At 48.9% G+C, this 27,902-nt stretch overlaps 1 protein-coding gene across 1 annotated transcript in view; it reads left to right on the top strand.

The window, feature by feature from the left end:
• Positions 1–17,873: 17,873 nt before the first annotated feature.
• The window catches only part of LOC119397295 (endothelin-converting enzyme 1), a 49,445-nt gene continuing 39,416 nt past the window's right edge, over positions 17,874–27,902 (top strand). Inside the window, exons 1-3 of the mRNA XM_037664724.2 lie at positions 17,874–18,119; positions 22,665–22,886; positions 26,184–26,572. Coding sequence (XP_037520652.1) covers positions 17,874–18,119; positions 22,665–22,886; positions 26,184–26,572 — 857 coding nt within the window. The remainder of the gene's footprint in view (positions 18,120–22,664; positions 22,887–26,183; positions 26,573–27,902) is intronic.

Here is a 27,902-nt window from a genome sequence, read left to right as displayed (position 1 = left end):
TTTTTGCTGCTTTCTGCTGTTCTTCTTATATCGAACTCTTTTATTGCCTGCGATGCATTTTACTGCTTGGTTCCGGTACTGCTGTTTGGCACTTAAAATAATTTTTCTACATTCACTACGGTAGGAGGTGTCGATTCAGCCTCTGACTATGGAACCTCCTTCTCTATACAAAATTTTGTAATTCAAGTAAAACCGTTTCTCACTCTGACTGCTAAGTCGGAGGACGCGGGCTCGATACCCCGCCGTGCCGGCCTCATTCTGATGCGGCTAAATGCAAGAATACTCTTGTACTTAGATGCAGATGCACGTTAAAGTACCCAAGGTGGTAAAAATCAATGCACAGTCCCCCACTGAGCACTTGATGGAGCAGCATTCATGGAACTTGGAGTCCAGTTAATATTTATTTACCCGAAGGCACAGGCGATATATAGTCGCCTTTGAGTGCCAGACTTTCCTCACCTGCCTCAAAGCCGCCACCAACCCCACCAGTGCCTCGAGACATCTTTAGTGCGAGAAACTGAGACAAGTCCAAGTTATCGCAGCACGCCTCCGGCAGGCATACAATATGGCAACAACCCCATGATTGGAGCAATTTTTGTTCAGCCGAGCCCGCAACAGACTCCCACGGTAATAGTGCGGCGTTATTTATTTTTTTTTTTTGTCCGAGATAACGTAGTAATCGGCGGTGCCCTCTTAGACGCTGGGCACACGCACAATTAGTGATGGCGGAGAGTGCTCAAGAGAGTGCCCGCAAGAGAGTGCTCGCCCAAGACAGGCGGGCTGCACACCTTACCGGGAGCCGCGCACATTTTCGGGAAGAGAGGAGATGAGGACGTCGATGACTGGTGGGCGCAGTATCAGAGGGTGAGCCGTCTTAATGAATGGAGCGCCTCTGCGCAACTCTCGCGCCTTGTCCTGTTCCTTGCCGGAAGTACACTTCTGTGGTTCGACAACAATGAGCGTGTACTGACTTGGGAAGAACTTCGTCGAAGAGATAAATAAGTGCTTCGGTGATTCGCTGTCCAAAAAAAAAGATCGTGCAGACACTTTTATGGCAAGCACAGTTACCTGGAGAGAAAGAAGGAAGGCAGAGGGTAAAGCATAGCCATGTATGGCGTCACGCAGGCAACACCATGTATAGCATAGTAATGTATCGTATGGTATATTAAGGGCCCGGGAAAGGGATGTGAGGGTGACGAAGAGGAGAGAGTATATATAGCATAGCCGTGTATAGCATAGTATACCAATTGGACGAAAAAGTGAAAGGACGGTGAGGAGTGGTGTGATAGAGAGGAGAAGGAAAATTCGGCAGATCCCACGCCTTTGGAAATAGGTCTTATGCGAAGCAGGTAGCCAGTAGTTCTATGCTGCATCTTTTGGCCTTGAGCCAAGCGTTACGAGGTGGATCGACGTCTTTTTTAAATGCAGGAGTTGTGTGCGCATCGTGGGCTAACCAGACACGCCGACGAAACTGACGTTTAAATGGTAACTTATTAGCTGACGTTGCATCGGCACTCACGTAAAAGCACGGACATCTGTGTTATCGAAACGAAGTGCATGCGACGTTGCGATTGTGAATATCATACGTAATTTTCGTTAGCGTGTACTCCTTCGGGGTCCAACAACGCTTGAACGTAGCTTGCTAAATCATAGGAATATAAAATTAACGTAATGTTGATTGCAGTGCTATATTATATAATTAACGTAATCTTGATAGGAGTTCTATGCCCGTGACTCTCTGGAAAACAGTGCAAGGAATGGATGGTTTCCATCCTCGTTTGTTCAAAGATAACACCTCCGTAAGTACCTTACTACCAGCAGATGTTATACCTGCACTTTCGGAAGGCTTCCCCAACAGCCAGACGGAGCTCGTGGGTGCTAGCGGTGCGACTGTCGGACCAATTTCACTGCTTCGCATTGCTGAGGTCCGGGTTCCTCCATGCCGCAGTACCGTCGCGCACTGCATGCAATCTGCAGCTTTTCCACGGATCGCAGGACAGTGCTGTGTTTTGGGTGCGAATTGGCGACGCGCTTGGTGTCTACCACACCTGGCAGGACCACAGAAAGTGGTTCGTGGCCATAAATCTTGATCTAGTGGCGCTAAAGCATGGAACAATTTCGCAAGCATCAGGAAACAGCCCTGGAAGTACAGTACTGCACTGATTCCTGATTTCGGCCAAGTTTCTAGTCTCTGCGGGAATTCTGCCCAAATGTCTACCATGGACAAGGATCATTGGTGCGCTCAACCTCGACGCTGTGGACAACCGCAGGAGCCCCGCCATGAGCAGCTTCACAAAACGTCCAGCGGAAAACACCAGCCACGCATTTCAGAATTCGCGTCGGCACCCAGCACACAAGAGTTCAAGACGAGCTTCAACCAACAGCAGTTGGAGATGTGGCCTTCAAGCTCACCATCACTTGAAGGCATCGACGTGCCAGATCCTCTCGTGTCTGACTCGATACATGTCAAGATCCCGGGCGCGTCTGTCGCAACTATCGACGTGCTATCTCACCCAATGGAGCCGCACACGATGATTTGACTGCAGTGACTCGCTGAATGCGGAGGTGGTCTCCACGCGATGGTAATAGAAACCAAACACAACGCAACAAAGGCGGCTTGTATACGGCTGGACCTACTAGTAGAGCCTGATCTTGCTGAGCTCGCCCGCCCTGACCTTGACATTTCGCGGACTCAGTGTCACATGCTGCATCACTCACAGGCACACTCACAGGCATACACAAAGGGCATCTAGATGAGGAACTTCGATATGACAAAATGGGCTGAAAACATCGAAGACTCGTCCACGCGTTCTACGCCTCTCTCTTAGACAACAAGAAAGCCACACGCTCCGAGGCATATACAGTTGTCTCTCACGTGAAGCGCTAAAAACAGTGGGCGCCACTGATTCGGCAGCGAGTCAGTTGGCCGTTCATTATTGCAAAATAACAGCGCAAAAAGCTACGGACGAACAGACATAGACAAACGAGTGCTGAATCGGGAGACTTTTCTGATGTGATACCAGAGCATGCGGGAACGACACACAGCCACCGCAATGAGCGATACTGTTCGAGAATGGCCCGAAGGAACATAGCTGGAAGAGCCCGCAAAGCTATAGATGAACTTCACAATGGTGGTAAATCGGGTTTGTTGGATGTTCATGATCGTAAAATAACAGCGCAAAAAGCGACGGGCGAACACACAGAGACAAACCAACGTTCACTCGGGAGACTTTTCTGCTTGATGTGATACCAAAGCATGCAAGAACGGCACAGAGCCACCGCAGTGAGCGATACTGTTTGAGAAGGGTCAGGAGTAACATAGCTGCAATAACTTATACATAGTTGCATAGCTTTTACAATGATGAACGAGCTAGCCCGATTTACCTCCATTGCCAATAAACATACGAGGGGCATTCAATAAAGATTTCCCCTGACTAACTTCCATTTATTGCAGGATGCTGAAACTGCGTATGTGTAATGACATAAGTCACTGTAGATCACGTGCCAATTTGCAACTCTAAACTAATAACGGTCTTTTTTAGAGGTGCTGAAGTGGTGTGAGGTGTGATAATGGATGCAGTGGAATACAGAGCAGCAGTCAAGTTCCCGTACTTGAAAGGCCGCACTCCAAGGAAGACGTTCGATGAGATAAAAGAGATTTATGGGGAGGATTCCCCATCATATGGTGTAGTGAATAACTGGCATCGCCAATTCAAATATGGTCTCATTTCCGTGGAAGCGGCTCTGATTGCAGGGCGACCCCACTACGCTGTCAGTGAACACACCATCCAGCAAGTGAAGACCGCCATTTTGGAAAAACGCCGCATTAGCGTTCGAGACCTAGCCCAACATGTCAAGATTAGTGTGGGGTCCATGGAAAAAATCATTCAGGACCATCTTCATATGCGTAAGGTATCCGATCGCTGGGTTCGCCGGCTGCTCACACCTTTCCAAAAGCAGGTACGAGTCGAATGCTCCCAGGCTCTTTTGACCATGTGCCATGGAAACCAGCAGGACTTTTTCAACAGACTGATTACACAGGATGAATGCTGGGTCCATCACTATGATCCGGAGACTAAAGTCCAGTCGATGCAATGGAAGCACTTGGACTCACCGCCTCCAAAGAAAGCACGCACCCAGCCCTCGACGGGCAAGGTCATGCTCACAGTCTTTTGGGACCAGCACGGAGTAGTCTTGATGAATTTCCTAGCAAACGGTGTCACAATTACTGGGGCATGCTATGCTTCACTGCTGCGGAAATTGCGAGAGACCATCAAAAAAATCACAGCATATCCACGGAGTGAATGATGATGAGTGGGCGAAGCTGCGGAGGTTCATCGGTAAACCGTGAATCTTCCGTGAATTCTGCCCAGTACATCATCACCGACGTGAGATAGGGCGCGTTTATACTAAAGGTTCGATGAGTTATGACGACTTGCAGCTCACTTTAATTTTACATGTACGCTGTGAATTTTCATTGTTTAGAAAACCATTGCTTTAGAAAACATCTGGCGTCTTTCGTTAAGCAGCTGGCGTCTTTTCCTCTTGCTTTAGAAACATCTGGCGTTCTTCCGTTTTGCTTTTACAAAACATCTGGCGTCTTTCGTTGGTTTATTTCATCAATCAACAGCGTTTTGAACAAAATTGTTATTGATTAATCACGCACAGGAGAAATCTCACCAGGCACTACCTTGGAGGTAAAGAATGGCTGCTAATGGGAATGAGAGACAGAAGAAGTCGGCTTTTAGCTACCGCTGCGAATTTTTTATTGTTCAACAACGCACAGGAAAAATCTCCCACCGGCACCACCTTGGAGGTCAAAGCGTAAGACTGGTTACGGACTACGACTACGACTACGAGGGACGAACGGGTGCCGCCTTAAGGAGCTTCGCCCCTAAAACAAGAGACGTGGCATGCTCACCAAAGGCGTCCGCCTTCTGCGAGACCATACCCCAGTTCACAACTCACATGTCGCCCAGACGGAAGCACGCTCCTGCGGCTTTGAAATTCTACCGCATTCCCATTATTCACCCGACCTCGCACCATCGGACTTCCACCTCGTTCCAACATTGAAGTCATATTTGAAGGGCAAGCATTTTCCAGATGATGAGACTCTGATTTATGAAGTTACAACATGGCTTTTGGAGCAACCTGTCGACTTCTACAAGTGAGGTGTTTATAGTTGCATAAAAAGATGGGAGAAGTGTGTGTCCCGGGGTGTCACCTATGTAGAGAAGGACTAATAAATCTGCAAAGTTTCGTTGCTCTCCGTCTACAGGAAGCGGGTCAGGGGAAATCTTTATTGAACGCCCCTCGTATTTTACAGCTCACGTGACGGGTCTCTGGTACGAGAGAAGTCGAAAGGACTCGATTTCCAGTGAGTTCCACTTAGCGTGTCGGGCAGCATTAAAATGCTCTCTAATCTTGCCCTGCATGCATACATGTCAGTAACGCGCACACTCTACTTCATCCACATCTCCCGTGTACGCATGTCGGGGTGGACCGGGCATGCTTCGTCCGGCCGGTTGGTCTGTGCCCTAAACTGGTTTGGTTTCACATTGTGGGGTTCGTGGGACCAAAGATGAACACAGTTTAATTCTAAGAACAGAGGAGCAATAACAGAAGAAACATGTAAGGGCAAATATAGAAACGCCTAATAGTGATGCGTCATGGAAAAGTAACGTTTTCCAGAGAATAAAGATAGCTACGCGAAATATACGATGGATAATGGAAAGAAATCAAAATAAATTTTATCTGCATTAAATGTGTTATTAAGAGGTCTCTCGACTCTTCGCGCACCTTACGAGCACCAAGCTACGGCAATATTATTGAAAGAGAAAATGACGTCTTCAACTGACCAGGCTATGAGCTCGTATTTGAGTAGAGGTTTGAGTAGAGGGGTTGGCGCGGTGTCGCGGGGAAGCCTTAAAATCTTCATCAAGGGCGACGGCCTATCGGGTAATATCGCTGTGCTCACATTTAGGGTTATTACGGTGTCTCCGCCTAAGCGCGGCCGCGACACTGCTGACCGAATTCGTTGTAGATCAAAAGTAAATTATTCAAATTTCTTTGCTGTCTCTACGGCCGCCGGCCGTCAATCTTCCATTCGACCCTCTTTCTGGAAACGTAACACCTAGTGTTTCTTAGGTCCAGCCTAATGGTTCCATGGTCAGTGAATTGTGTGTGGAGTGTAAGTGCAATGTTCGTCGCCATTACTGCGAAATGTCAGTCGTGCGCGTTATCGACTCCTGTCCTCTTTGCTGCACCTTGCCCTTGCTGAGTGGCTGGGCGCGCAAAATTTACTGTTGCAAAAGACAGCATCAGCAATCATTTCTGCTAGAGTTATACTTCAATATGAAAATAATATAGTCATTCTTCGTCGACCAACTTTGGGTCGTCCAGCAGGTCCACGAGGCGGCGGTGAGGCAAGACCTCGACGTCCCCCCGTGGGAGACCTAAGGCCCGGTCGGCGAAAGCTCTGCAGGAATATCAATACAGTTGTCACCAACCAAATGAAGGGACTGTGCGAAGCACACGACGGCCCCCCGTCCGTGCTCCGGCCCTGACCACAAATCTCTTTCCGTGAGGCCATCAAGCGACTGATCACGATCTGATCGTGACCATTAACTCGCAGGATGAGGAACCAAACCTGGGCCACCCCCGACACAGTCCATCCGGCCGGACAATCCATATATATATATGTCTCGGCCTACCAGTCTCCGCTACCCTACTAAGGCGTACCCGGGGCTGGTGCTTGAAGTAGATCGGTCGGCATAAATAAGCTAACCAATATGGCATAAATAGCGTGCACGCAGAAATAAATCGGAGAGCATTTTAACGCTGCCAGCCTTGCTAGCCGAAACTTTCTGGGAATCCACTCCTTTCGACTTTTGTCTCGTAAGATATATTCGTCCCTTCAGTTGCGAGAGACAACTTTGTGGGCAAGAAGATCCTGTATTGGCCTAAATCTGAGCCTGTTCCAGTTTGAACGCTGCACGAACTGCGGAGCATTGATTCGTGTGTGTTTGCCACGTGTTTATGTCGCGTTTATCAGCTCTGTTGTACTCTTTTATGTTCTTTTTGTTTGATTATGGGATTTTTTTCTATCCTTTTCTCTACTTTTCTTGTGACGATTTCATTTGAGTAGCGATTATATATTATCGATTCTACAATCTTCTCTCTAGTGTTTTGCTACCGTTACCTCCTCGGACCGTAGTGCGTCACACTCCCGGCGCTTCCGTTTCATGACATCCGATGTCAGTGCATATTAAAGAACACCAGATGGTCGAAATTTCGGGATCTTTCACTAGGGCGCCCCTTATAATCATATCGTGGATATAGGACGTAAAACCGCAGATATATTCTATTAATATTATGACATGACGTCATTGTATAACGAACGTCAATGGCTGGTCATGAAATGAATATCATGTGATATACGTCATGATAGGCATAAAATGTATTCGTGCTGTCGAGGTCGTTCTATTACCTTGCATATGCCAAAACTGGTGATGTGTGATATGAATCGCAACATGCTTGTCTCGTACATTGAGACGTACATGAAAGGGCGCCATTGTGATGTCATGGTAGTTGTTTTTTTAGCACACTGCTATACACAAAAATGACCATTAAAAAATTGGGGGACCCTTAAGCTTTGCCTTTAAGAGTTGAACGCAATAGCGAAATCCGGCCCCTAGTGCGCACTTCAACCACTAAGTGCATACTTATTAATGTGTTTTGTTACACACACACACACACACACACACACACACACACACACACACACACACACACACACACACACACACACACACACACACACACGCGCGCGCGCGCGCGCGAATGGCACAGGTTTTCGATCTAAAGCAAGAGTCGCACGGCCTCTAAGAAACACGCCGCGCGCTCGCAATCTCGGAGGCCATGAAGAGTCTCACAATGCCTCACAGATGGCAGCACATTATCTAACGTTTGCTGTTTGCTTGTTGATATGTTTTCCGCTAGATGGACATAGTTGTCAATTTTTAGAGCTGTTTCAAAGTTCGTGTGTGTTTTTAGCGGCGATGGCTGCACTATCCCGGCCTTTTTCGACGTAGTTTGATGGTCTCCCAAATGCGCCTACAAATCGCCGAATGGGCTCGTTTTCGTCGTGACACCTGTCGAACAAAATGCGTTAAGGAGACTCCTTCCACTACATAGCATTTATGTAGTGTTTTTTTCCGAAGTAGCTGCAAGTAACCTCGTGGCTTCGTGGTAGGACACCTGCTTGCCACGCGAACGGCCCGGGTTCGATCCTCAATGAAACCGAAATTGCATTCTTTATTTTATTTGCTGCTTTCTCGATTTTTCGCTCACGGTCGATTTTTCGCTCACAACCAACGGTGCCGACACCGACAACGGAATTTCTGCGACACGAGCTCTCTAACGCTATCGCGTTAAAACACGTCGGCGTATGACGAACACAAACGACCTGCGACAACATGAATGTTCATGACATACATATCGCATACAGTAAAGGCTCTTCAATGCGGATTACACGCATGCCAACAATTCGTGCTTAAGTTTTAACAGTCAAAATTTTCAAGTGTTCATACTATACGGCTTTGCTTTAAAAAAATTGGGGAAGGGCGGAGCATGTTTCAGCTCCACTAACGTGAAACATGTGGAGCGGTGAAGCATGCAGTGTACACCGGTGTTTCCCACAGCAAAATCACTGCTAATGGGCAATGAGAGACAGAAGAAAGACAGGCACAGAGACCCGCACTCCGCTTTTAGTTAACGTGCACGCTGCGAATCTTTTTTGTTCAGCCACTCACAAGACAAATATCCCGGCGGCACCACATTGCAGGTTGTGCGCGTTGCACGGATGCCTATGTATATGGGGTAGCCGGTGAACGGATGCGAAGCATCTTATGGCGGGGCTCAAACGGTGTGCGTCGTGACCACCCTTACTGCGCATGCCCAAACTCTCTCCACACACCTCCTCTCCACTCCCCTCCCTCTCTCCAATACTCCTCGCCCCTCTCCACTTTCCTCTCTTCACTCCCCCTCTATCATTTCCCGCTCCTTTCCCTGTCCTCTCATCTCTCCCCTCCCCCTCTCCAATCCCTCTCCTCGTTTAAATAAAGGCTCGTGTTAGGTCGTACACACGCTCAGTCACTGCGCCGGTGTCATAAGTTCCAACGTCAACGTCGGCGCCATTTGCAGTAGTACCTTAAGGCCTGCCGAGGTCGCGGAGCAGCGGGTGGAGCAACGGAAGGCTGGACCAGTGGGCTCTACGCGCCGAAGCGCAACGTAAACGTCGGCAAGCAGACCCCGAGCTCCGGGCTAGGGAAGCCCAGCCCAAACGGCAACGTCAGCGGGTAACTGCTACGGATGAAACGCGGGCTCGACATGCCGAAATGCAACGGCAGCGTCGGCAAGCAAACACCGCCGTACGCAACGCCGACGTCGAATCCAAGCGTGAGCGTCGAGCCAACGTGTCGGCTGCGGACAGACAACGCGAGTCCAACGCCCGTGCAGAACGCCTCGCTAGACAACTTCAACGCCCGGGCTTCGACAGTGCCGACGCCCGGTTCCAGCGCGAATTGCTCGACCGGAGCTTCGGGCACAGCTGCAACGTGTGCTACCGACTTTGGTTCCATAACAATCTGACCGAGGTCGGTAGCATGCGCAACGAACGCCAACGGAACGCGATCGTGCAAGTGCTCCGGCTTCGCATCGCCTCATTGGTCCCCTTTAGCGGGATATGGTATAATTTTTAACACGAAAGTGTTTTATGCCGGGGTCCACCAAGACCTCAGCGACATATTTCCGTCACGGAAATGACGTACAAAAACTTTACACGATCAGATGTCAAAGAAATAAAGTTCCGTCAACGGGCATCGAACCCACGACCGCTCGGTCCGCAACAACAGATGCCGGGCACGCTATCCACAGCGCCACGGGCACAGACTCTAGAGGCTTTACAAACGCGCCTTTTATATCTACCACTCTCCTGTCGGCGGGGTGGTGTTGCCCTCTGGGAGCGTTGAAGTAATTCGTCATTACTGTGGCCTCCGCGATTAGCACCTGCAAGGCGTTACACGTCCGTCCCATTCGGCGTGTTTTCAATAGAAATTCAATTTTGTCAATGCCTTAAAACACCGCGAGCTGGCGATCTTAGACCAAGCGTCGTAAAAGCGTCGGCCTCGCTCATAGCATCACGCTAATCCAAACCAAAAATAGCTCTGCGACGCGCGCCTGCTTCACCTGGCTGTAACACCGCGTTCACCGCTGACGCGCTCGCCCCGAGAAAAATCGCAGCTGGGCTACCGGGGCAGCAGGACGCGCTTTGCGTTTCCCTCTAGTCCGGCCGTGGTGTTCAATCACATTTTAACATGCCGCGGGATGGCGATCAAGTTCAGCGTCCAATATGCGACGCTCTTCTGGTTATCACACCTCCTTCTCTGATTACGCTTTCACCGTTAACTACTACAGCTACCACAAGGGTTTGTTTAATCATTTAACATGGACGTTAGACGTCGGGATGGAGACGTACCACCAATCATCAAAGTGGGTGCATCCACGTTAAACGTTGGTGTAATAATAATAATATCTGGGGTTTACCGTCCCAAATCCACGATGTGATTATGAGGGACGCCGTAGTGGAGGGCTCCGAAAATTTCGACCACCTGGGGTTCTTAACGTGCACCTAAAGCCAAGTACCCGGTTAACGGTGTTGTAACTGCCAGACATCAATATACATTGTGCCAACTCTCTTATATCAATTCAGTTACTTCTGTACACATTCAGTTACTTATGTAAGGACACGCTTTACTTTCGTGTTATTCCGATACTCGCTAGCAGATGCTGCCTGCGTCGGCGTTGTCTCTCGCGGGCGAGGGCGGTTCTCGTTCCTCGCGAGCTGGTAGTCCAGCGTTCTTTGCAGAAAGAGCGTTTCCGTAGTCAATGCGCACCGTTCGCTCTCTCTCGCACGGTGTAAGAATATACTCAGGTCCTGACACTCTTCCCCCTACGCATGGAAAACCGCAATCCACGCGCGGCCAGATAATGTTCGGGTTTTTATCAGTTGACTTGCAGTTTCATCGGCGCCTTCTTGGAGGGCGCTACGAAAACCGGGGCAGTCGTCTCCATAGCAACGCGCATGCTGCTGATAACGTGCATTTTTCTGTACTTTTTGCTGGATAATGTGCATCTGCCAAGCGGCGTCGAGGGACGAAATCGAGAGAGTAACAGGAGAGGGCATGGCGAGCGCTGCGGCGATCACGCGGCACCACCGTGGCTCGGCTACTCGCGGGCGCTCTCCGCCTCGAGCCGTTAGATGGCGAACTCTATGCCCATGACCGAACATTTTCTGGCCTCTTAGGCGCGCGCAGTGTCAACACCTGAATATTCTTACACCCTGCTCTCGCCACACGGCGAGCGCTGAGGCGCTTGCGCCCTCTCTTGCGCTCAAGCAAATAGAAAGGACACGACGATGCATGCCAGTAAATGGGTCACGACGATGCACGCGGCCACAGCAGGCAACGACGTCTGCTGTGGCGGTGTGAAGGCCAGGAGCCTAAAGTGCTTCGCCCCTAAAAATACGGGTTGACAACTCTGTCATAGGAATCGGTATTACACGAAAGAGAAACCTGTCTTCACAAAAGTAGTTTTTGTTGTACATTGATATTGGCCTCGAGGAGTTACGGAGTCGCCCTCTATCGGACGCGCCTCGATTGCGTGCTAGGCAGGATGCTGCCGGCGCGCTCCCCATAGGTTTTGCTGTCGGCGCTCTACAAAAACACCTCGCGGGAGCCCTCCAGGGCATTTCTGTAAGTACTTTCGAAATGAACTGTGTTCTTTACTGTCAAGATAATCATTTTCGACGAACTGAAATCACAAGATAGTCTACAGTCGCTGTCTCTTTGCAGAAATCCGAGCACCCGCTTCACGCTGTCACCGCGTTGGAGACCCCTGAACCGGCTTCTTACGTGAAAGGTAGTCACTCGCTGAGTGCAAACTATGTGAAATATCTCGTTAGAGTAGACTGCCTGTATAACCAAACGGAGCATAACAGAAAGAAGCCTCAAGCCAGCGATCGCACGGGTTCGCGACGACTGACGGTGCCTCTACATGTATATATGAGCGTCTGCATGTATGTTCGTACTGCTGGTTTCGCTTTTGCTACAAGCGCGTTTTGGCCCCGCGCGACCGCGCTGTGAACTTTAGGCCGCAAAACATGAGAATTTGTGAGTAAACAAACAACTACTGTTGCGCGGACGCTATCAGAGCAGTTCAAAAACAATTTCCTTACAACTGCGGCTTCGGTGCGCATGACAACTTTGTGATCTGCCGTCCCGACGATTCAGTGTTTTTTTTCTTTTTCGGTCTAAATTCGGGTACGTTTCAATGTCATTTGACAAGTTGTCTCGCACTGCGTGTTGATCGGTCTTCTCAGCGGGCAAATGCCGCTGCTTCTATTTCTTTATTCAGCGCATTCGTTTCGTTTGGTGCTCACACAAAACGTGACCAAATGCGACGCCTTTTTTTAATGCTCATTATCGTTCCGTTTGCATTCCAGTGAACTTGCCGCTCTCTGTGATCAACAAATTCATAGACCAAAGCTTCACCACTTCGAGATTGCTGGTGGAAGGAGAACCAGTCTACGAGACCGAGCATGTAGTAGCATGCGACGCCTAGGAAAAGAAAGAAAATACAGTAACGCGGGAGAATCAGTACATCGACTGACAAGAAGAAGATGGCTTTCGCCTTCTAGTCATCTTTAACGAATGCATAAGGGACCCTGTGCGTTTTTTAATTCAACGTATCTAAACAATGACTTGTGCATCTGCAGCCGATTTTGTGGACGCTGAGCACGGGGCCGACGATCAAGAGGTCGCATTGGAGGGTTCTGAGATGGCATCGCACGTGGTAAAATGTAGCGCTTTTACCATCCTGTGGCAGATAAGCATCATTTGCCGGCGGGAAGCGCGCGCGAGCCATCGTCTCAGTGCGCGCTGTCTGCTACTCACCGAACATCGCAGGCCCGACGCAGTAACAAAAGTCTTCGTCGCGGAAGTGTTTGTTGCACACAAGACTCGTAGCGGATGGCTACTTGCCGGTTCTTAGCTTTACAACCCATGCTTCACGCTGTTTCTTGTCCCGCGGTTACCAGTGCAGGCTGCAGACACTGGGCGCCTTTGCGTAAGCGCGGCGCTGCGGCACCGAGCGGTAGAGCCCCATGTTCGTCGCCTTCGGTGGCAGCCACTCTATTAAAATGGTTTCAATTGAGTAGAAAATGAGAGAAAACTACCGAATTTGAACAGACCGCAGCGCATGTGGGACTTGAAACTCGTTTTCAAAGCACGCGGCAGTGCGCCACAAGCAGCCGACGCGGCCGCGGAGACCACGTGATCCTGCCAAGTACGTCACGCCGACGGTGGCGCCGGCGTTTCCAGTGGTGGGCCTCGAGGCCAATATGAGAGAGAGAGAGATGTTTTAATGAAAAGCTGGGGATGTTCGCCTGACATGCTACTCTAGGTGCTGGGTGATGATTATGATATATACACTGATAACCACACAGCACATACAGCCACACATACACACACACATAGACTACACTGTTTCCAAAGTTTCGGTCAGGCTTGTGGCCCGCAAGAAAGTCAGCAGCGCTTTCGTTGCGCGTAACGCACAGGTACTGTTTTGCAATGGGCCCAGATTGTGCCGCAGTTCTAAACACGAGTCCCGTTGAAGGTGCAAGGCCGCCTTCAGAAATCGTCTTTCTGTTGCTCATCGCCTGCACTCGCAGAGAACGTGTTTCAGGTCTTCTAGGACGTTACATTGAACGCACATTGGTGAGTCCGACAGCTTGATTTTGTTCTTGAAGTAATGAGCGTAGGCGACGTTTAGTTCAGTTTCCACAATGTTTAGTTTAGTTTCCACAATGACTATAGTGTTTGGCAGCTATAGCACCGTTTGGCATAGATGCACCGACGTTGACGCTTTGTGGCGCATTCCCATCCCGACGACTAACGACCATGCCCATAACTAAACCTTCGTGGCCACAGCGTACGCTAATATTAATTGTTGAGGTTTATTGTCCCAATATTGCCGGATGTACTTAAATGCTATCTTTCCAAACCGGTTTGGGTGAACAACCTTTCGCTGACTACTTTTTGTTGACTACAATGTATGAATATTCATGAACACGGCAGAAAAGAAAGAAGGTAATTAACTATGTAGCAGTCACCGTTTGCGTTTTGAATTACAAGTTCAAGTTACTTGCGTGACGACCGAGGCACCCTTCGCTTCTCAACCTGTGCCTAGATTTTTTTCATTATTAATCTTCCTACATTCACTTTTTGTGTCATTTCCTCTGTCGACGGTGGTGTTTAGCCCATTTTCTAGGTGTAGCATACATTCTAAAGCAAAATTACCCGAAAGAGAAGTAACGGAGCCCAATATGCGCGCGCGATGAACGGATACACCGTTGAGGAGCAACTAAATGCACAGGGATGCGCGCCGTGCGCAAACCAGTTAGTCTGCGTAGAGATCACTGCGCGGGAGATCCAGGCCGTATGAAAACCGTTGTCATGCGAACAACCGTCCTCCTCGCTCCTGGATCAGTCTTACCACTTGTGTTAGTGGTGGCGTGTGGGCGGTTGTGTCGCGCTCGGAGAGTTCGACGATCTAGGAACTACGCCGCGGTGCTATACACGTATGCGTGGATGACCGTGTGGTGCTGCTTTTACGTTTCACCGCACCCATGAAGTCTGGAGCTGGTCTCCACACGTCGCGACGCCTCGCTGTATATCTCCGGCGTAGTCACGGCACTGCTTCGCCACCGGCTGGGAATGGCGGCCGAAAAGACAGTAGGCCTATCGGATCCACGATTTCAATCTGACTCTGGGCAGATATCGGCGCTGGATGCTTTCACAAGTAAGTGATCATTCTTTGTTCTGCCGTACCTGTCGCGTGCGCGAAATGCATCGCGCTTCCCGTTAACAGGCTCGATCGTGTTGTATATTGCACGCACGAAATGCACCGCGAAGGCCGGCTTGGGCGTCAGCTCGCCTGTGCTTTGAGACCACCTAGAATTTGGCCGCCATTGCCGTCGGCCGCCTGCGCTCGCTTATCGAGTGTTCGCCGCGGTGATGAGCTGCGGGCTCGCAATATTGGGCAGAGACCTCGCCGCTGCGCTGCGACTCGTCCAAAACGCATTGCGGTGGCCGGCAACGACCTCTGTTGTATGTCGCGCGCATGAAGTGCACCGACATTGGCTGGCGGGGCTTTAGCTAGCCGACTTAAGCTGTGCTTCAAAACATTGTGAAAACCGCTCGCTCTTACCGTCGACTCCCTCGTCACTGGCTCGCAAGCAGCTTGCGCCGCGTTTGCTCGCTGTACTGCCGCTCGCTCGAGAAACTTAGTGGATCAAAGGCTGGGTCCGAGCTAGTTGGTACATTGACATTATGAAACCGTTAAGTGCACAAAGACGGGAACAAGAAGACGACACACAAGGCGCTCTGTGTGTCGTCTTCTTGTTCCCGTCTTTGTGTGCTTAACGGTTTCAGCACTTTGTGGAAACTGGACGCCATTATACCGTCGGCTACCCCGTCGCGCACTCGCAAGCAGCTCGGCGCCGTTCGTGGTGGCGGCCCCGCGTTCGCTCGCTCGTCTGCTCAAGGTTCGCTGGCGGCAGCGCCCGCTGACGGGCTTGCTCGAGCTGTACGACGCCGCTCGCAGAAAACTCGCGGACTCGTTGGCGTGTCACGGTGGTTGGCGGCGCCTCGGCGTGATGGCTGCGGCTACCGCACAGGAGCTGTTGCGCTATGTGGCTCGAAATGCGTCTTTGATAATGTATGACATCACGGTCAAATTATTTGCATGTCATATTTTAGACGCGTGTTCTTATTTCAACTTGCACATATATTTCTCATGTGTTTGCGCCTTCATCTTCAATGTCGCGCGGGACTGACTATTTGCAATCTTTTTGTGCTTTGCAGGATGCCGCCGTTGTGCACAACGTGCAGAATGCTGTTTGCGCTGGTCCGTGCAATGCCAGTCATGTGTAGCTTCCGTTGGAGCAGCTTCACAAAAAGTATGGTACGAGAGATGACAACGCGGCTGGACCTGTATTGGACATTTTACAGTGAACTCAATGAAAGAAAGCAGAAACTTCATATGTATAGAGAAGAAAACGTTTCATTGTCTCACGTTTGTCTTTCGCTGTCGCATTTACTGCGAAAGCAGTGATACAAGCATGACTGAATATTTTTTCGCGTGTTCGTTTCCGCGCCATTTGTTGCTCCCCGCGGAAAAAAACACGCAAAAAAGTATTAAGCCTTGCGGAGAGTAACTGCAGAAAATCATCCCTAGGGATTAACGGTCTATTTGAACTGCGGATAAAAACTTAATCTCAATAGAGTATTTGAGTGGACCGACCGTTCTTCCCGCCAGGAGCAACTGTAGGGACTAACGGTTGCCCGGTAAGGTGCAAATGTGAGGAATAAATGTTAGTCCATTGAGGTGACCTGTGGGGACTAACTGTTTGACCCGGTGCCGTTAGTCCGTAAAGGTATTAATGGTTGTGGCAGCCCCATTAGTCCCCAAAGGGACGAACCACACACCCTTTTGCCTTAGAGTGTATGGTGGAAGAACTCCAAAAAGAGGTGACCTGGCGAAGATTACATGGAGAGCAGATCTAATGTGGCCACCACCTCTGATCGAGATCCTTCAGATGTATGGTCTATGTCTATACCTGGAAAAATCAAGACTTTTTTGATCGACTGTTCCCATCGTTGGATTAGAAGAGGGATCCCTGCTCGATGAAGGTTAGAAAAACAAGTTATTAGGGGTTTCGACAATGTTTGCTTCTGTGATTCATTATATTCGTACACCGAGCTGTCTGGTGCGTAATTCACGTACAGTTTTTTGCCTGAATTCAAAGGATGTCTTTGAAACTAGTTGTCGGGCCACTGCCTTAGCGTGCAAGTGACCTTCCGGGCCACCTTCCTAAACGTGATCTACCTCCTATACTTCGGTCTACGGTGTGCTGTTTGTTAGTGCCTTGGAAATATGTCATTCCTGCGTAGATGACGGTAGAGCAAAATATGTGCATTACACATTTAAGAAACACCTTCAATGTGTGGAATTTCTTAATGATACCTTTGTCAGCAATGTTGCAGCTCTGAATGAAGCTGTGCTGGCCTTTCATGTATCGCAAGCCCGAGTATGAAAGAAATAGTAATTTTTCATACGAGTTGCTAAAAATGTATCGGCACCAATTAAAATCCTGCACAAAACGCCATGCGCATGCAGCAAGCCGGAGAAGACGACGCACCTCGCGGATAAAAGACGCATGCTTCTAATGCGGAAAGCTTTTAAGGAGCATCAACTAAATTCAAAAGGAACTCTCTGGGCAGACATTTGAGACTTAGTCGCAGGGTGTGTGATCGGCTATGGTTGGAACTTCTGTGTCACCCCTTTGTCGTGTGCCAAACAGCCTCTCTTGTCATCAACTTTCGCAGAGTGGAATGACGCCATTTTTTTTCAGTTGGACCACGCAAGAAAGGTTGTGTAAATTATTTTGATCTTTAATCACATTATACTGATTAAAATACGAAAGCTTCAACGCGCATTTGCAAGGTGCATCGTCAACATCACTTTGATGACCAGTAGAAGAAGACGAAGAAGAATACCAGCTAGCGGTCAAGAGGTATGCGTCTTCGTTCATCTCCTAGCTAACCGGACAATATTCTTCAGCAGAACCAGGTAGGTCTCATGAAGCGAGTTACTTTGAAGGCTCTTCCTGTTTCTTTCCTCACAGGCGACTGTTTGTTTCAGCTGTACCCCACCGTCAACCGGTCCTGCCGTGCTGTTTCGGAAGCGTCACTATGGACGACCCGACAGCCGGTCCCAACAGCGAGATCAAGTCCAGGAGGACTCCCCACTCGTCGCGGCGGGCTTCGCATCGACGAAAATCCTCCTGCTCCTCTTCTTCGAAGTCCTCACGGCGCAGCAGCGACCACCAGAAGGCGGTGTCCTTATCGGGGACGGTGTCCTACCTCGACGCCGCCACCCCGGCGACCGTGCAAGTGTCAGCCGCGCTGACTCCGCAGCCGGAGAAGGTCGCAAGCACGGCGAGCATAACGCGTATGGTGCATTAAAAGCTTGTCGCGTTGGATACAGTTCACGATGAAGAAAAAAAAAGAAATGCGTAGACGAGTGTGCGGTATCCAGAAATACTAAGCCGTTTCTTCCTGACATTATATCTCCATATTATACGCTAGCTATATTCATTTTATCTAATATATAAAGACAGAAAATCCTCCAGGCTGCGTTGACCATGCTTCATGAATAACAACTCATCAGAAATAACAAAACTACATACTTTTCTCGACCGTATATTTCACAAAGACAAAGTTAAGAATATGCTGCGTACTCTTGCAAGCAGCACTTCGTCCTGGCCTTTTAGAGGTGGAGAAAGAAAGAACTATTTTCTTGTTCATATTTTAAGTCTTCATCGCGCCTTTCGGTTGCGCAGTAAGCTTTGCGTAATTAGTTGCTATGCAGAGTCGCATAAGCCAGCCTATAATTGTTCGTCTGCAATAGTGCCTATACCAACTTAGCATACGAAAGCCGGAACTTCGCTCGCACTAGCAAAATTAATAATCCAGTTTGTTATTACACTGTATTAATGATTTTATTACATTGTATTAATAAATATTAGGTGGTGTTATGTTTACCACTGAATGTGCGCTCACAAACGAAGAAAGCTAGGAGATCGTGCTCCAAATGGACCCGCTGCCATACGAAACCCTACGAAAATCTTGTGTGTGCGTTTGCGCATGTCTGCGCATGCACACGTGCATCTGTGAATGCAGGTGTCAGGCTAACAGGCAGCGAGACATCGGTGCAGTTTTGGTGCATTCACACTTGAGAAGCGAACAGAAAGCGAAAGCGCCAGAGCGGCCGGAAAACCGTGTTCGCGCGCGTCGAAAATGTTTGCATTTGTTCTGCCTCTCCAGCATGCCGCCGCCGCCTTCGCCACTTCGGCAATTCATTCTCTTTTCCCGTTTCCTGAGCATTTAATTTCGTACCGAATTCAAGGTATGCATGCAAAACGCGGAAAAGAAATAGCTTCCCCCTTTTCAAACTGCTGTTTCGGGAGATACACCAGCACACGTATACACGACATAAGTGGACACGCCAGCAGCGGCGGCGGATTCACCCGGCTGTGGAAAAGCGAGAACGTTGGGGCACGCAGACTCGCTGTGGCTACACCATCTCCTTCCAGTGTTCTCGTCAATGGTAATCTAAACGAGGTTTTCGAGAATCGCGTCCTTGTTGAGGCTGAGAGTCTTATCGTGCTGCACGGGTAGTTTGCAAATGCGCCGATGCGAGCCACCGCCGACGCCTTGGGCGCCGTGTTTAATTTGCGGCCGGCCGTTTACGTCACGTGGTTTAAGCTAGCGCAGCCAAAGTACGGCTTCCCGTGACGCGTGGCCGACAAATCGGTCTCGGACCGATTCGCATCCGGCTCGCCGCGTCGTTTTCCGGCCGCTTAAGCGACGAAGCGAGTGAATTTCCGATGAGTTTTGCCGCTTTCGCCCCCTTCGAGGCCAAGTGTGAACGCGCCATTTAAGAGGTGAATCGTCGGTACGGGATGTTCCATTTAAGACTGATAAGTAGATCAGCTGAGCGGGCCCTGCTATAGCATAGGAAAGCCGAATGGTGGTCTATTTTACGAGCATAGGGGTTGTCAAAGCTATAAAAGTAATTTACAGGAAAGAAGTTTACGATATCTGCAGATACGTTATGGCTCCCGATTTATTCTGAACGGATGCGATTCAGAGTTCTGTGAGAAAATCCTTCATCCTGTAAGATTTACAAACTTTTTCGAAGAGAATGAGTTAGGGGCCACTAACATCCATTTTAAGGCCTTGACAAGTATCTTCGAGCAGCATATTCGTGGTCGCGACCTCAGGGGCTCATTCAGGGGCGTAGCCAAGGGGGGGGTTGGGGGGGGGTTCAAACCCTCCCCGAAATTTTTCAATTTTGCTTGCGTATATAGGCACGCACAGATACAAACGAACGCACGAACATACATAAAGTATGGTTGAACCCCCCCCCCCCCCGAAAAAAATTTCTGGCTACGCCCCTGGGCTCATTAACTCCTATTTTGAGTGCATCGAGTGAATTGTAAGAAAATTTTTCAAGATTTAAAAATTCGCGCATAACGAACGCAGCGGCAGTTGTCCAGCCGTCAGCCTACGTCACAGCCGACACCACTGTCGTCGTCGAAGAGCGGACCAGAGCGAAAATTACGAATGCGTGCGCGGCTGACGAGGAGGCCGCAACGGAGCTTCCGCAACCTACGGGTCGCCTCATCCGCCCACACACGTCACACACCTCGCCGCCGGCGAATGACCACAACCGTGCTTTGCAGCAGGTGCGAACCGCATGAACACTAGATTGAGAACTCGATATGACGCCACAAAGAATGAAACATTTCGCCGCTTATACAATAAGGTACTATAGAGAGTTTTAAGCTAGAAGGTCCCAAGTATTGAGGCCCATTACCGTTCTGCTGCGACCTGTACATCGTGCAGACCGGCCGTTACACTAACGACCGCGTAAAGTTAAGCACGTTTAGCATGAACACTGGTGCGCGTGCCCATCATCGACGCCAACACAATGCCCGGCACATGCGCAGTGAGTTAACGGCAGGACTATTGTACCTTTGCGCTCACCGCGTCATCTGAGCGTTCAAAGTGCTCATTGGTGACGCGATACGTGCGATAGAAACATAACCATGCTGAAAATGAAGTACACATGTGCAGAGCTTCACGCATGGTCTAGGCAGGCGTCGCTCATCGCACTGTGCAGCATGCGGCCCTGTGTTCGCGCTAAGCGTGATTACGACTGTACGTGAGCAAGCCCACAACATTGGGACGAAGACTGACAGTAATGTAGTGCGAATGCAGCTCTCTGTTTTATCAGACGGTTACGTGCGGGTATATATTCAGGAAACTTGCGAAGCCTTCGCCATGAATTCATGGGAATTTCATGTGTGAGCTCATCAGTAATAAGTAGCCTTAGCGGGCAAGAACATACGCGATATCCGCAGCCGAACGTCATCTAGTCATAAATTAGCTACATCGCATATGCCAGTCCAATCACCTTTGGTATGCGCCAAAGGTGATTGATAGTTTGTCTACCCTGGAACAGCGAGAGCAGACATCGGTAATTTATATGCGAGAGCGTTAAAAAAACTGACAACGGCAGCGTTGATCCGAGGAATGGAAAGAATAAAAATTAGGGCCCCAGCAGGAATCGAACCCAAGCATTCTGCGTGGCAGTCAGGTATTCTTCTACATAGCCACTCCAGGTCTATAAACTGGTTTGGAAAAACAGCCTATACAGACGTAATGGCGGTGCAACGTCAATTGTGGTTGTGGTGCTGGCTATCTAATTTTATAAGAAAGGAATAAACACTACATATGTACTCCTACGATACAGGCGTCATATCAGATTAACGTCTGTGGTTCCAGTGTTGGCTCCGCTTCAATAGCAGTCTAATAAACATTACATTTGCATTCCTATGAGTCAGCAAGCTATATTGAAGCATCGCTCGACCCCGGAAGAATACGTTTACGAAAGTTACGTATGATATTCACATGATTGCACCATAGAGGGCACTTAGTTTTTATAATACTGACGTATGTCCTCTATCGTGAGGGCTGACATTACGTGGCACCTTAAGTTACCCTTTAAACGCTAGTGTTGTCGACGTGCCTGGTAAGCCCACAATGTGCACACAGCCTACTACAGTGACAAAAACACGTCGACCCACCTCGTAACGCTTGGCTCAAAGCAATAAAATACAGCAGAGAAGTACTCGCTCACTGCTTCGCATGAAACCGATTCCCACAACGCGTGGGAGCTGTCGAACTTTTTTCGTCACCGTCACCGCCACCACCGCCTCAACAACAACAATAATAATAATAATAATATTAATAATAATAATAATAATAATAATAATAATAATAATAATAATAATAATAATAATAATAATAATAATAATAATCTGAAACTTACATACTTTAAGTGCCCGCAAATAGCCAATGACTGTGTATCCTGATCTCTCTATAGATGGCTTGCCCGTGACGTCACGGACGCAGCTTCTGAAAAGAACTGGGACTGCACGATGGTGGCTTTGATGACAAGTTGAGTCTATGTGAAAACGACACGGCAGGAACGTCTCTGAACGTGAATATTGAAATAACCTGCATGTGATGTTTTGATAACATTCATCTGACATCGGAAACGTCGCGTCCCCACATGCTGGTGCTCCAACACGGCGCTTTCAGTGACGTCAGTGCAAGCCATCTTTCGCCTAATTATGTAGTACAGCCGAGAGCAAACGTTTGCGGGGCGTGGATCCACTTTGAATGGGAATTTCTGCTCTGCTAGTGAATGACGCTTTTAACCTTGCGGGTAACCCTATAGTTGGCAATAACTACTACACACTGGAATATATTACTAGAGGCTGTGTTCCCAGACAAGGCGAGAATACTGATTTTTCTAAAATTTCGCATATCACAAGTTCTTGCTCATGAGTACGCATACCTTTTAATTCACTCCCTGAATCACTAATCGCGTTGTTCTCGGGTACTCACCAGGATACCGTGCCCCTGGCTGACGTCAAGGCACGGCGCGAGTCGACGTTCCAACGATTCCGCGACATGGGGCGCGTCGTGCGCACCTCCTTCACGTCTTCACTCCTCGACACGCCCGTGGTGTTCGGGTCGAGCATCGTGCGCCGCCTTTCGACGCACAGCTCGATGCACGATCGAGTGAAGGCACTCAACGCGGCCTCCACTGCGAAAGCCGAGATGAAAAAGGTACATTTTTGGGACACCAACTGCCGACTCATTTACCAATGCTCACATTATCAGAATTCATCATTTATATAGCTATAGATCAAGTGTGAATTTTAAACTTGAAACTACAGAAAACAGGAAGTGTTTTAAAAGAGATTGCCTGTCAAGAACAGGAAAAAAAGCAAGTTATGAGGCACGAGGAGGTGAGACATGGATAGTACCGGCCACGCGTTTCAATTCCTCAGTGCGGCGCCTGTGCCATGCCTTGCCTTGCCTTCTCAATCATTATACACCAGCTAATTGTGATGTGTTTTCTTGTACATCAGACAAATTACGCTTGAAATTCCTAAACGCCAGTAACTAAGTTAATTACTAATATGTATTATATAATCTTTTTTTTCGCTTCTTGCTCTACCAATGTTAAAATGTACTTATGTTTTCGAAATGCTGTGCTTTTTGCAATTATGTACCTTTTTCGATTTGTATGAAATACGTAACTGTTTCTATGCCGCTGCGAACCCTTGTAATGGGGACAGTGAGCTCCTCAAGCTATCTAAAAGCTTTTATTCGCCGCTTTTCTGGTCTCTTTTTGTAATAGACAAAATATTGATTGATTGATTGATTGATTGATTGATTGATTGATTGATTGATTGATTGATTGATTGATTGATTGATTGATTGATTGATTGATTGATTGATTGATTGATTGATTGATTGATTGATTGATTGATTGATTGAAGAGACCACCAGAGCAACTTGTGCGTCGTCACATGCGGGACAGCCACGTCCCCTGACCAATGCAAGTTCGGTCTCTGGCGGCTAGTTGTCTTTTCATGAACTTTAATTTCTTCACATTTACATCATAATTACTACAATTAACCTCCACTATACTTTCCTTGATTGTCTGTTGGTCCTCATTGACGTTGTGTCTAACAGCGGAAAACCCGAGCCCTTAAACTCCCCTTCTAACGAACAGCGTCACGCAGCAAATATGCCGCGCTCTGCCAAAACCACTGGATGCAAGCCAGTGGTTTTTGTCATTCGCTCTATGAGCGTTAATGCACAAGATGTACAACTGGTGGTGCACCCGCGACATTATATTAGTGACACGAGCAGGCCCGTAGCCAGGAATCTTCTTCGGGGGAATGGGGGGGGGGGGGGGCACTTGCTGAAGGCCTTCACTGTTCGAGAAAAACATCTCTTTTTTTTCATTATTTATTTACGGTAAAACCTTCGCCGAGAGTTCTACTGTGTGGGAACTACGACGGCGCAAGTGACTTGCGAAGGTTGATGATTGTTCATTTTAGCTGCGGCAGCTTTTTTCATTGTCGCCGTAAAATGCAGCTGAGGTAAGTGAGTGTGCAAGAATTGCCAGAGATGCGTTTCTAGCGTGGCGATATCACGTGGCGGCTGTTTTTTGGTATACGTGTTGTAAGGTGTTGCGAAGCCAGAGCTCTTCCTAACTGCGCGCCGATATAACAGATTTGCTGTCCCTGGTCACACCGACACCTCTAGACTTATAAACATCACAATACAGCAACACCTGCTGCTATAAGTACGTGCACGAAATGTAAACACTCGCGGCTGTTATCCTCCACAAAAAAAATTGAGGTGGTATTGAAGCCGCTTGAATAAAACAAACCAAAAAAGCATGCTATAGAAAGCGTAATGATCGGCGTTGGCTTCTTTGGATTATAAACATATTTTTCTGCACATTCGACAGGGAAACATCCGAAATGGCAGTGGTTTCACATACTGCCATATGCACCCAGCTGCATGTACTGATGCGGCCATAGTGCTGCCTACATAGATGCAGCTCCATGCTTCCTTCCATCATGTCACCATCATCCAGCTTGTTCACCAAACCATCCACACAAACGTGTTTGGCATCGCCACCACCAGCCAGCATTTTCCACTTTCGCCGTCACTGGTCATTATGAACACCAAACGAAGCTTGCCACCACCACCACCACCACCATCTGCCACCATTTGTTCCCACTTTCGCCATCATCAGCAATTCTGACCACCGCAGCTTCCACCTTAACCACTATTGTTTATACCACATCCACTATGGTTTCCACCGCCTCCACTTTTATTACCATCTTATTCACCAACGATATCGCCATCGATCAACCCAGGATTTTGAATAGCGATGGCGTAGGCTACTGGCCCACTATCGACACGTGACAACCACTGACATTAGCAAAATAGCGATACATCCCGCGAACCACTATACATACCACTGACGTCACTTCCGCCCAGATCACGTGACCCTGAACTGTCGAAGTGCAAATAGACTCTACCGCCTTTCAGGTGTTGCAATCTGTACTGCCCAGCACGCGTATCGAAACATCCAGCCATCTCTTCACGATTAAGCACTCAACTCAGCCCAATGGCAAAATCTGAAAAGGCCCTAAGGCGCTGCCACCTTGCAGCGTCATATGGGTCCACAGTAACCCTCATTACTTGTAATCGTATTTAAGCGGAGAGCTGAAAATATGGCACCTCAACTTGAAGTGAGAGGTCTGGTGCCACTCATAGCATTACAAAAGAGGTGCTTCTGGTATATGGCCGTGTGAAAGTTGCAGCGATACTGCTGTGCCGCATTACAGACCTTCGCTGGTCCCCCACCTTCACAGCGTGAAATGGCTCCGATTCTTTTTTAAATGCGAAGTGTTTTTGTGCGAAACAAAGGAATTTTTGTTATCTATCTATCTATCTAGCCCGATAAGTCTGTGGGCCTTCGTGGTCGTCTCCGTAACTTCGTATGCACCAAAATCAGCCTAGGAGGTGACGCTATGACGAACACGCTTAAGAGCTCATGACTGAAACCTCACATACCTATCGCGTACGTCATGAAACCCTCTACCTCAGCCACGTGTGGCACACACCCGCGTACCACGGCCCGTGGAATGCGGGTATGCGCCACACGTGATTAACAGTATGTATTAACTCAGGAACGGCAAGACTAAACTCTGTGTAGAGGAGTCCGTGTCGCAGAAAGTCCGTTGCCGGTGTCGGCGGCATCGTCAGTGAACAAAAGATCCCGATGGACGCAAAGATTAAAAATCGCCATTCTCATTCTTACACTCTAATACCCGACTTGTAGGCTCCTGGTCTATGGTATTTTGTTCCTGCACACAAGGTCATAGATTTGGTTCATACCCACGTCTAGAACCTCAGATGGCTCCAGCCAAGTTTCTGAATGAGCCCGACGTTTCGGGGCCTGTATCTTTAGGGAACATTATGCTCCTACAGGAAGGCGGCATATCCGTTCCCCCAAAGTACAGCCTTAAACGCTTGTCTTGCCCTCGGCAGGGCAAGGAACCGTTCCGCAAGATGGTCTTCTCTCTGCTGTTGCGCGCCGCGATCACCGTGTTCGCCCTCGGCTTCGTCATCGCAGTCGTGCTCTCCCTGACGCCGCACCCGCGACAGCCCGACCTGTGCCGCAGTCACTCGTGCCTGGAGTACGCCGACAGGCTGCTGCAATCAATGAACGCCTCCGCCGACCCCTGCGACAGCATGACGCGCTACGTGTGTTCGGGCTGGACGGCGCAGAACGCGCTCAGCGTACGCCTCAGCGTGCTCGACGCCGCGCTCTCCAGGCTGTCGCGGTTCGCGCGATCCGCGAGCTCCACGTTGTCCCATCCGCAGACGGCGGAGGAGATCGGCGCCACTTTCTTCCGCAGCTGCGACGCCGTTATCAGGTGCAGTGGACCATCACACGTTGACTGATATCAGCGCTTCTATTTAGCTTGGTTAGTTAGTTAGTTAGTTAGTTAGTTAGTTAGTTAGTTAGTTAGTTAGTTAGTTAGTTAGTTAGTTAGTTAGTTAGTTAGTTAGTTAGTTAGTTAGTTAGTTAGTTAGTTAGTTAATAATGATATCTGGGATTTTACGCGCCAAAACCACGATATGGTTTCGGGGAAAGCCGTAGTGGGGGTTCAGGAAATTTCGATCATCTGTTGTTGTTTAACGTGCACATATATCGCACAGTACACATACAGGCCACAAGCATTTCGCCTCTGTCGAACAGATAGGTCACCTACAATTTTTTCTGCAATCGTGCTGCGCTATTTCCTGTCCAAAGGTTACTTCGCCGCAATTGCTTTGGCATAATGAATCAAGTGTCGGCAAGTCCTTGCGTAATTCTGGGCGCACAGCTGAGTCGTTGAATGTCGCGGCAATCCCGCGGCCCGCTGCAGACATTGCAGCTTTGAAGAATTTATTTTGTTGGCAACGTATGCCCCGCGCCTTCCATTACCTATTAATTACTGTTGCTGGACCATTAGTTACGTACCACAGTTGCAGATCTACATGTAAGGGAACTGCTGCTAAATAAGTGCTTCACTAAGCTTATATTTAACACAGTTCTACGCATGGTCAAACAATTTCATGAAGAGTTACCTTGATGTACGGTTTCCGCTTGCGGTAAACGATTTGTGTTTTTTTAGATGCGAAGCAGCTTTTGCTCGGGGCTGTGTCCGTCGTCGATGGTGGCGTCCGCGCTCCACTGCGCATGCGCCTACTCTCTCTCCCACTCTCCTCCTTTACGCAGGTGTTCGGTCGCCTTCTCTCCTCTCCTCCCCAGCGCCGCAGCCGCGGCGCAGCCTCTCCTCCCACGTGATGCAGCCGCGCCGCAGCCAAATACAGCCTGTCCCCCACTCTCTCCTCTCCCTCCCCTATTTCATGTGTATGTACACGCGTGCGCTCGGTCGGCCTTCGTCCTTCTCGCTTCGCTCCCGTTCAGATGAACTGTAACGTCAACATCGGCGCCACTCAATCAATCGGCGCTAACGAAAAACAACGCACAAACACAACGTGATGATGACAATAAATACAAACCTCACACAATAACGGAAACGCCGAGTGAACGTAACGGAAACTTGGTGTGCGTCCCCGATGCTGCTTCGCATCCCCTCATGGTTCCCTTGAGTGGGAGATGGTGTAATTTTTTTCTTTTTTTTACCCAACGCGATTCACTTCAAAGAAGAGCCAAATGCAAGTACTATATGGCACGTACTCGCAATCGAAATCATT

This window comes from Rhipicephalus sanguineus, chromosome 6 (assembly GCF_013339695.2).
Source record: "Rhipicephalus sanguineus isolate Rsan-2018 chromosome 6, BIME_Rsan_1.4, whole genome shotgun sequence".
NCBI classification, from domain to species: domain Eukaryota; kingdom Metazoa; phylum Arthropoda; class Arachnida; order Ixodida; family Ixodidae; genus Rhipicephalus; species Rhipicephalus sanguineus.
This window is presented reverse-complemented; position numbering and strand designations above follow the sequence as displayed.